The following is a 10110-nucleotide window of genomic DNA, read 5'->3' on the forward strand; positions in this document are numbered from 1 at the left end:
AGACCACCCACTGCTCGTTTTGTTCAATGCCTTTCTTTTCATTGGTAGGGAAGTGAAGATCTTCACCATCCTCCTCTAAGTCTTGTAACTCTGAAACTAAGGGAATAATCACAAAGTTTTGATTTACCTGCTTTGCAAATGGTTCCCAAAAGAAGTCTTTGGGGTAATGGTGTTGGGAATAGAGATTTTCATTTTCTTGTTGCTATCATCATTTAGGCAAGCATGAACCACTTTTCCAAACTCCTTCAGCTCCAAATTTAAAGAGATTTTCTGCAAACAAATCTGACTATTCCCATGTACACAGATCTCTTCTTTGCTCATTTGGCATTGAATACTTACTGTTTGTCTTACTAGCACCCTAATTTTAAAAACAAGAATAGGGGACGTAGGTGTCTTCCACAATGATTTTACCTGTGATAAGTGCTCAGTAAATATTTTTTGATTGCTGGATTTGATTCAATGCACTCTGTCTTCTTCTCCTTTCCTCTCTCTTTTCTGTCTTAAAATGGTTTTTTAAAATAACTTTCTATTTATGAATAATTTTCCATTTACAGAAGAGTTGCAATGATCATACAGAGTTCCTATATACCCTTTATCCAGTTTCTTCTAACATTAACACCCTACATAACCATAGTACAATTATGAAAACTAAGAAATTAGCATTGTTACAGTTCTATTAACTAAACTATAGACTTTATTCAGATTTCATCTTTATTTCCATTAATGTCTTTTAGAAAAAGAATGTTGAAGCAGAAGTTTTAGCATCCAATCCAGAATACCACATTGCCTTTAGTTGCCTGCTTTTTTAAGCTGCCAAAGGGAACCAATAGATTCCTGCTTTGGTTAGAGAGGTCTCTCTTGAATAAATAGTATTCTATGCTGTCTAGAATGTGGGAGGCCAAATTCTATGTTAACTGGGCAGAATAAGATGTCAAGAGACCTTTGCTTTCTCTATGAGCTGACTGGAAGTTGAGAGCTGGCCTCTTCTACTATAGACCTCTAGCCCTCAATTTTATAGTGATTCCTAAAACAGCCACAAAGAAATTTGTATTACAGTGACTGTCCTGTCTTCTGGGGAGAATGCCACCATTCAACACAGAGAATCATTCTTGTGACAACAAAGCATTGTTTGGCTCTTCTGTCTTCCATTCTTGGGTTGGCTATGCAGTGGTTTGAGCAATAGTCTGGTATCCTGACTGCAATGAATACAGATATGCAAAGATAGATTAGTTTTTTGCTATCACTAGTCACATTAGGGTGGTATTACCTTTGCTGGGATATTTAAAATCCTGTCATCATTAACTTATCTGATTTATAACTTGGCTGTGAAAAAAAATCCTTCCTCCTTTGGTGGTCAGCACATACAGTTTCATCTGAGAAGATACAAGCTGATCATTTGTTTTCCTAGAAATGTAGTCTCTAAATGATGGAAACATTAACCTGTTACTGACTTTGGAAAGAGGAGGAAAAAGAAGCCATACCTGCTATTAGAGTGGGATTGATCCAATACATGGTCACATTATCACAAATTTCCAGAATTTTGGAATTTTTCAGAAAGTCTCGGTTTTCAATAGGTTTTTCTGCTGGGACCCAAATCACAGACTGTTCAAAAAATGTGGTGGTAATTTCTTCATTCTGAGAGAAGTTCAGGGTAAGGATAGGCAGAGAAATTAATAAAATGAGTGAGACATTATGGGATACTGGAAAACACTGTATTTTGAGTCTGGATAACAATTCCAATCCCAGGGCTGTCTGTGAACTAGCTCTGTATTTGCATACAGTTGGTGCCTTTGGAAGAGTTAACAACTGATCCGTCTCTCAGTTCTAATAGTAAGGCTGCTCACTGTACCAGGAGCTTGCTCTGCTACCATTTCATTTACAGTTAGGAAGGCTATCCATCATTTTCTGGGCCTCCCACTGGGCCACATATGTTTTAATTGGGCTTCTGGAACTCTGAGTGATTTACATTTGTTTTTGCTCTTTTAAACGGGTGTTATAAGTGCCTGCCTACTTTTAGGCTTGCAACTAAGATTGCAAGCAGGATTTGATCTCAAGCTGAAAAAAAACTCATATAATCCAAACTGGTGAGATCAATTAAATAGCAACTGAACTTACTATTTTGGTTTTACAAGATTTTCCTGTTAATGGTGGCTAGTTGTAGTGTAAAAGATGTCTTTTTTTGTCTTAAAGTCAAGTCTTCAGCTTGTGACTTCACTGGCCTTACCACTATTTTACTCCTTTCATTCTAGATGCTTAGAGTTTGTCTCACAGTGTTTTTTCTTTAGGTATCTTTTCTTATATTGTCAAGAACACTGCCTTCTCTTCCATTTCTTTTATTGGAAGTAGTTGTCCTGTATACCTACTTTCTTACTCACTTGCCTTTTGGGCCCTGAAATTTTTTCCTACTCTTCAAAAATTGTTTTAATGCTTATTTATTTATTTTGAGAGAGAGAGAAAGAGAGAGGGAGAGAGAGTGAGTGGGGGACAGACAGAGAGAGGGAGAGAGAGAATCCCAAGTAGGTCTAGGACCGACAGTGTGGAGGCTGATGCAGGGCTCGATTTCATGATCTGTGAGATCATGACCTGAGCCAAGATCAAGAGTCAGACACTTAGCCAACTGAGCCACCCAGGCACCTTGACATTTCCCTCTACTCTTAATAAGGCTTTTACTTTTTTGTTTCTTTCTAGCTTTGTGATTTCAGTGTTTTTATTCCTTCTCTGAATACGGCTTTGTAGAATTTTTCTGCTAGTTATTTAAAACTCTCAAGTCTTAGATCCTTCACCTTTGAGTCTGTAAAGACCTTGGGATGCATTGAAAGGGATTCTAGAAAATGAGTTTGGTATGCTGAGTAGCTTTGTTAGCAAAATCAGGGCTATTTAGATACCTGCTTTGTATGTTTAGCATGAGCAAACCATAGATATAGTGTTGAGAACAGGCTAAGAGGGGTTTTGTCATCCAGAACTGCAAACTTACCTCATAAAAACTCTGCAGTCTGAATGCATATATATTTGAAGATAAAAGTAATATCACTATCATGAGATAAATACTTTTGTTATTTAAAAGATTTGGCAAAATTAATTGAAGAATAAATTAGGGCCAAAATAAGACATTATGGGCCTTTGTCTTTATCTTTTTCAGAAAAATATATCCTGTTGTATTAGTTCAAGGTTTTATTGCTGGCTGGCCCTACTCAAATGTTTACATTATTTTCTGTTAAAAAAAAAAGCAATAGTTACTGCCTTTTTATCCTATTGATTCTCTTTTCATCTTATCCTTGCCTTCCGCAGTAATTCCGAATATCCTGGAAGTTGTTATGTTCCTCAAATGCATCAAATTTATGCTTATTATTTTTTTAATCTCCAAAATTTTTCACTACCGTAGACCTTGAGAGCACAGCATTGTCTCTGGGAAAGCTTCTTTTTTTCCCCTGGAAATGCTATTAACAAGGGTCTGTAATTTTCCTGGCCATAAAGAGACCAATGGCATGTCTAGGGGAGCCAATGACAGCTCTGAGACTTGGGTAAAAGAAAGGATAAAGGGCTCCCTATCCCATCTCACCCCTCAAAAAATAAGGAAAGGAGAAGAAAAAGATAAATGGGTAGATGAGAATTAAAATAGAAAGAGTTATGTAGGAAAATAGTGGGAAAAGTGGGGGAGAGAAAAAAGAAAGAGGTCTTTATAGTACATAGACCATTGCCATTTGCAATTTCTGTGCCATTGCCATAATTTCATTTTAGATTTTCCAATTAAACATTAAAAGAAAACCAAACAAACCGAATAAATATTTGTTTCTCTCTGGCTACAGTGGGAATGTGCTGCCACAATATGGCTTTAGCTAACCCTTATGCCTTCACTGATAACAACATACTGTAGTTACAGGCAGAATATCCGGGAACCATTAAGAGTCTCAAAGACTTTAGTGATGGTTGTGTTTTAGGCAATAATCCTCCATCTCCCATTAGGCTTTCAGGGGCCATTTAGTGACTGCACCACTCTCTTAGGTTGCCTTATCTTGGCCTGACAGTGTGTTTTCAGAGAATTTGTATTACACTGCAGTTCTTACCTTCTTTGATTTTGCCTTTCTTAGTGAGGTTAAATGCAGATTATTTCATTAGCAGTGTAGAATACAATGGTAAGGTGAATGAACTGGAATCTTTTAAGTAAGTGAATGCCACAGTGTGATCAAAGTGGCAAGGATCTCAGGTGACCTTGGGACTTTTCTTTTTAAGACTTTATCAAGCAGGATTGCTTTGGTTCCTCTGGCTCACATGCCTTACTAGAGACCTTTGGTTTAGAAGCAAATGTACAGAATGCTAATGGCTACCCAGGTATAAAAGTATAGTGTTTCTCCTAACAGCATGAACTTCGTTTTTCAAAAGGCCTGAGTTCAAGATCACAATCTGCTCCTCATTAGTTTTGTGACCTTGGGCAAGTCACTTTTTGGTTCTGAGTCCAGTGTCCTCATTGGAAAGTGGGGATAATAATAGCACTATCTGTAGGGTCATTGTGAGAATCAAATGAGAGTACATTTAGTACAATGTCTGGCACATAGTTAACACCCAATAAATGAAGGCTTTTCCTACCACTATTAATATTCTTACTTACTTCATCTATTTCCTCCTCTGGTTCAGAAAATTCAGGAATCACTTTAATCTGAGTTTTGATGAAGCATTTTTGAAGACCTACAAAGTAGATGCCAGTATCANCTTACATTTTTATTTCTTTTTTTTTATTTTTAAGGCTTTTATTTATTTTTGAGAGCAAGAGAGACAGAGCACGAGTCAGGGAGGGGCACAGAGAGAGGAGAGACACAGAATCTGAAGTAGTCTCCAGGCTCTGAGCTGTCAGCACAGAGCCCCATGTGGGGTTCGAACTCCCAGATCCCAGGAACATGACCTGAGCCGAAGTCGAATGCCCAACCAACTAAGCCACCCAGGCGCCCCTCAACTTACATTTTTAAAGTCATGTACTTCCAATGTTTCATCAGTGCCATTTCCACTTCTGAATATTTCAGTTCTGGTCACTGGATCAATTTCCATGTAAATCTTCTTCTTCTCTCCATTACTGTAGAAAGTGTGCTCCATGTCATATGTCTGGAAGAATAGAGGAAAACAAGTTCTAAGATACTAATTGTGTCCTTTCATAAGACACTTTAATTGGGTAATATCTGGGGCACCTTCTCTTTCTGGAGCCTTTGTGATGAGGTGCCATCTCAGCAGCTTACCAATGGGAATTCTCTGAGACTCAAGATTAAAGTGAGGTGCTTCTTGGCACTGGAGCTGATATGGGGATCCCTTCAGAGCCAGTGTTTTTTATTCAACCCAAGTTGCTGAACTAATCACTAAAATTACAACAGTTTTCTTGGCAGCCTTGACTAAATAGTGAATGATATTTTTGCAAACCAGCCTGTAAAGTATTTTCCCCTTGTGTTAAGCAGAGGGATCATGTAAAACTGCTGCTGCTTTAAGTTACTACTTCCCTTCCAAGTAGTGTTTATCCCCTCTCCCCATGAAATTCATTAGGGCTGAGAAAGAGATTTGAACATATGAAGAATGCTTAGGTATTGCTCTTTATCTCTTTATCTAACTAGGACTTTAATATTGCCTCAACAGTCTTGAGTCTGTCTTCTTTAGAATCTGAAGAACTTTCTGTTTGGCCAATATTAGGTAATAGTCTTATGTAACCTCAACTGTTTCCTTTTTCCATTTCAACTCCAGGAAACATTTATTGCCTTCCCCTGACCATCTCTTTTATGGGATAATNATTCCTGAGTTTTGTTTTTCAAACCTAATTCAGATGGCCTCAAGTATATTATTGAATATATATAGAATTCAACAATTGTTTCAAGTGCCTTGCACTAAGTAATACAGTATCGTACAAGAATAGTGCCTTGAAAAGTCTTCTCATCAAGTCTTTCTTGAGTGGTTGAAGCAAAACTCCAGAATCTCTCTGGCCCTCTAAAAGAGGTAATGTTTTCTTAGGACCAAGAAGACCAGCCCTGTCAAGTGTCCCAGTTTAGGAGTAAGTCCATTACCAATATGATGACACATTTTTAGCTAGAAGCAAATAACAAACCTAAAGTAATTTGCTACCTGTCACAAACCAGGCCAGACATGATGGTGCCATGTGGAAATCTGTCTTATTTCTGTTGTTAGAACACTTTTTGCTATCAAGTTTTTTCATACTCATTTTTCCTTACAAAAAAATTTGGTAAACCAAAACCGCTAAAAGAAGTCATTTATAGAGCCAATGTTGCTTTCTAATGATATGGCTCCTAGTGACAGCCTTTTAGAGCTTTGGGTTGCTTTTTAATGTCTGCAAGTGTCTGTTACTGAATGTTAGTTTAACCTGGTCACATTGTCCCTAGCTCAAGTGAAAAAACAAATTGGAAGGGTTTGTAGAAACAATGTTGCTTCAAGTGTGAAAAGTCTATGTAGCTGCTGAATAGGAAGAGACAATGTCATTTACTTCTTTGTAGCCCTGCAGTGCCTCAGACAGGGTCAGTGCTTAAGTATTGGGTATACTCAATTAAGTATTAAGTATTCAGCATAAGTTTTTCCCACCAGTGACAAATTCTTATCTCCATAAAGAGATTTTAAACATCGCAAGGTCTTTTAAGACACTATACTTTAAAAGGGGAAGGAAATGGTATTTACAACCTCCCAGCAACTGCAGAGTTAACTCAGGAAGTCTGGCCTGGTTTGTGACAGGTAGCAAACAAATTCTTTTAGACTTTTTATTTTCTTCTAGTTATAAATATGTCCTCAATTCCAGCTCTGCAGCCAACTTGAGAAATGTCTACCTATGGCAAGAAATTGAACTCTCAGTGGGCCTGACTTAAGTAAAGGACAGGTCCAGTCTTGTCAGATCCCCCAATGGAAGGGGATTTCTTTAGAAATACTATCTTTTATTGAGACAGATGTTGACACTACTAGTCATTGGGGGTGGAGTGGGGTGTTTGTTTCATCAGGAGCACCACTGATGGATTATTGCATGGAAAAATGAGGTTAGAGACTAGGGGATGTTGGAATGCTGCCTACCTGGGCAAAAGAAAAAATACAGGATGTATTTTCAATCACTGGTAGAAGACTATGGAACCATACCGGTGACATTTAGAATTTCAGTGTACTCTGTGGAATGAGTTTTCCTGCACTGTTGGCAATGCACTTCACTTGGACACCTTGCTAGATGAAAACTATTGGAAACTGCCAAGCTCAGCAGATCTTGATTACTTTCAACATTCCTTCAAAGAGGTTTTATTTTTGGTTTTTTGTTTGGTTTGGTTTGGTTTGGTCGGGGAGAAGAGGTCCATTTTGATTATATTCATTAACCAGATTATTGACTTATTTTTAGCAATGATAGGCTGCTAAATGGAGTGGGATCAGAATGACTTCATTTATGTGTGAATCCTGGTTTGGGGGGGGTGATGTGGGAAGCTATATATTCACCCAGATGGAATTCTATTATCGTAGGTGTCCTTTGGGAACAGGCTGCCTTTGTCTAGGAAGATGATGCCGGTGGCCCACTTTGGACTGTTTGGGGATGTGTTTGAGCAAATCCAGACATATTGTCTTGCCTAGGTCCCTGTGGAGCACATTGCCTGGGTAATGGTTATGCAAGCCCCACTGGCCCATATGAACACTGAGCTCATGACTTTAGCCTCAGAGGTACTTTTCTCTCTACTAAGCTCAACTGCTCAGGGGCTGAGAATCTTTCTGGAGATGAAAGAACAAATGGTTTTGTCCTTTCCAGATACTAACTAAAGCAGACACAGGATGACTGGCCTGAGTCAGTCATGAGTGGGCTCTCAGTAGCTCATCTCACACTGTCCCCAACTCTGTTTTACTTCAGGGAGGACAGAGCAATGACAGAGTGTGGTGAGGAGTACACTGCTGTCAAATCGGCAAATAGGGAAAGTTAACCATTGCTGTTTCTAGGTTCCCTTTTCTGTCCTTTTCATATCCTGTTTCCTTTGTACTCTCTTAGTCCTTCCCCTTCTTCCCATCTCCCTCTATCCCTTTGTCTTCTGTCTAGACTTTAGGAATCTCATGGTGCTTCAGGTCCCTTATGTCAAAGAAGAAATCAATTTGACAAATGATTTCACACCAAGATGATAGTGATGGGTATTTGACTCTTAAAATTGAGTGAAATATGGAAGTCAAAAGAATGAATTACTAATGATGGATTTTAAGCACAATGACACCAGGAATAGGAGATATTTGAGAGGCAAGGGCATTCTTCCAACACCACTCAGATAGGTTCCTGTTCTACTCACACATAGGCCTGGTCTTAACTGTAAGGACCAGAGCTCTGGAGTGAGACAGGGAAGCCTATGGGATGGAATATGACTCAGAAGTGAAATTAATAGATATGTGGTTAAGTTCAGGTGGTGAGAGATGTAAGAAGACCACACTGAGAAAACATGGAACAAAACTAAACTCATTTCTCTTCTCTGTCCAGGAATTCTTTCCTCATTCCAGTTAAATCCTCCACTCAGGTACAGATGAGCCGAGTCCTAACTTCCCCCTTTCACAGTTTTCCATTTCGTACCTCAGTTTGTGGAATTCTCTGAGATTAGAAATGAAAGGTGTTTTTTTTTATAAAAAATAATGTTGCCTCAGACCCCAGTGTGATGGATCTGCTTTGGGGGCGAGTGCCTTTAGCCTCTCCTGAAAGGGATCTGAGGACGTTTGGCTTAGGTTTGTTTCTTGAAGCCTGTGATTAATCTAGTCACTCTTCTCTCCACCTTCATCCTTTACTGTATGTTTATGAGGTACACTCTCCAAAGGTGAAATACATGCTCAGAATAGTTGGCTAGCAGGTGTTAAGCTGGAAGGAAGGGAAGGGAATGCATTGTACCATTTTATTACCAACCTAGCCTGTGGGAATTAAAGGGCCTCTGGGTATTTCTTTACCAACACAGAGCAGACACATTGTTTCTTATGCAAAGTTGGACTTCTGCATCTTCAATCACCAGTTCTCAGCCCTGAAAAAAATTGGCATAAGCAGCACAGACATTCCTCTTTTTCAACAGGATAAAAACCATTTCTTTCATCTAAAGACTCAAGTTAGCTTGGAAGTTTTCCCATACTCACTATCTCCACCACCCCTCATTCTTATTTGCAATTTAAGAATAGTAGAAAGAATCCTTAGAACCAGGTTCTAGTCCTAGCCTCAACTCTGCCACTTAAAAGCTGTGTGACCTTGAACAAGTCACCAAATTTCTCTGGAGATTCAGTTCCCATCATTATCTCCCACTCCTTGCCAGATGCAATGTTGAATAGTTGACAAAATTACTTTTGCTCAGATTTGGACTGACACCTGTCAGGTTGATGATTGGACTGCTACTACCTGTTGATCACCTGGGCTACTTTTCTGATACAGCCCCAGTCCCACTCCCAGCCTGTAAAGGACAGTTCCTTCTAAGGACCCAGATTTTCCTTGTTGGTGCCATGTAAGTTGCTCAGCAAATGCTGCCTTGGTAGAATGGAGGGACTAAATTAGAATGTGCCCATAACATCCAGAGTCCTCATCTATATAATTGTCGCTGCCTCTTAATAACCCAGAGCAAGAGCTGGCCCCATGAGAGCTTCTGTCTGTCTAAGGGTGGACTTTCCTCCTGCAATGGTTTGGGAGGAAAATAAAATGAGAAGTATTCTTTTTTAAAATCCCAATGTGGTGCCATCTGGTGAAACTCAGTCCCTCTGCTAAAGAGATTTCAGCTACAACTCCAACTCCAGCGTTTTCCTTGAGGGCATGAATACTTCTCCAGACCCACAGTTTACCCACCAAACTGCTGTGCAGGAAAGCCCAGGAAACTGAGGAAAGAGAGTTGTATTCCTGTGTGCCTAGAAGAGGAGTTGAAGAAGAAGAAAGTGGGTCTCTGGCCAATGCCAGCATTAGAGAAATAGGCACAGGAAAACTAGATCCAGACTTAGCAAGAAGTGCTTTTTCCAAGCAAAGGATTTTCAGTGATATTGAAATGATATTGGGCTGGCGATCCTGGGTGACACTGTCTTAATGATTATTTGCAGTTGAGGCGGGGGGAGGGCAGAAGGATGCCCACCTATCCCTACCACTTCTCTTCTCATACTGGTAGTATGGAGGAG

The 10110-nt window shown here is 39.4% G+C and overlaps 1 protein-coding gene across 1 annotated transcript in view; it reads right to left on the reverse strand.

Moving 5' to 3' along the window:
* TNMD (tenomodulin) overlaps window positions 1-10110 on the reverse strand; it is a gene marked incomplete at its 5' end in the record, with an annotated part of 14463 nt that overhangs the window by 722 nt on the left and 3631 nt on the right. Inside the window, 4 exons of the mRNA XM_077747811.1 lie at window positions 3-96; window positions 1482-1635; window positions 4607-4707; window positions 4950-5094. Of these exons, the coding sequence (XP_077603937.1) occupies window positions 3-96; window positions 1482-1635; window positions 4607-4707; window positions 4950-5094 (494 nt within the window). The remainder of the gene's footprint in view (window positions 1-2; window positions 97-1481; window positions 1636-4606; window positions 4708-4949; window positions 5095-10110) is intronic.

This window comes from Crocuta crocuta, unplaced genomic scaffold (assembly GCF_008692635.1).
Source record: "Crocuta crocuta isolate KB4526 unplaced genomic scaffold, BGI_CrCroc_1.0 scaffold365, whole genome shotgun sequence".
In the NCBI taxonomy this organism is placed as follows: domain Eukaryota; kingdom Metazoa; phylum Chordata; class Mammalia; order Carnivora; family Hyaenidae; genus Crocuta; species Crocuta crocuta.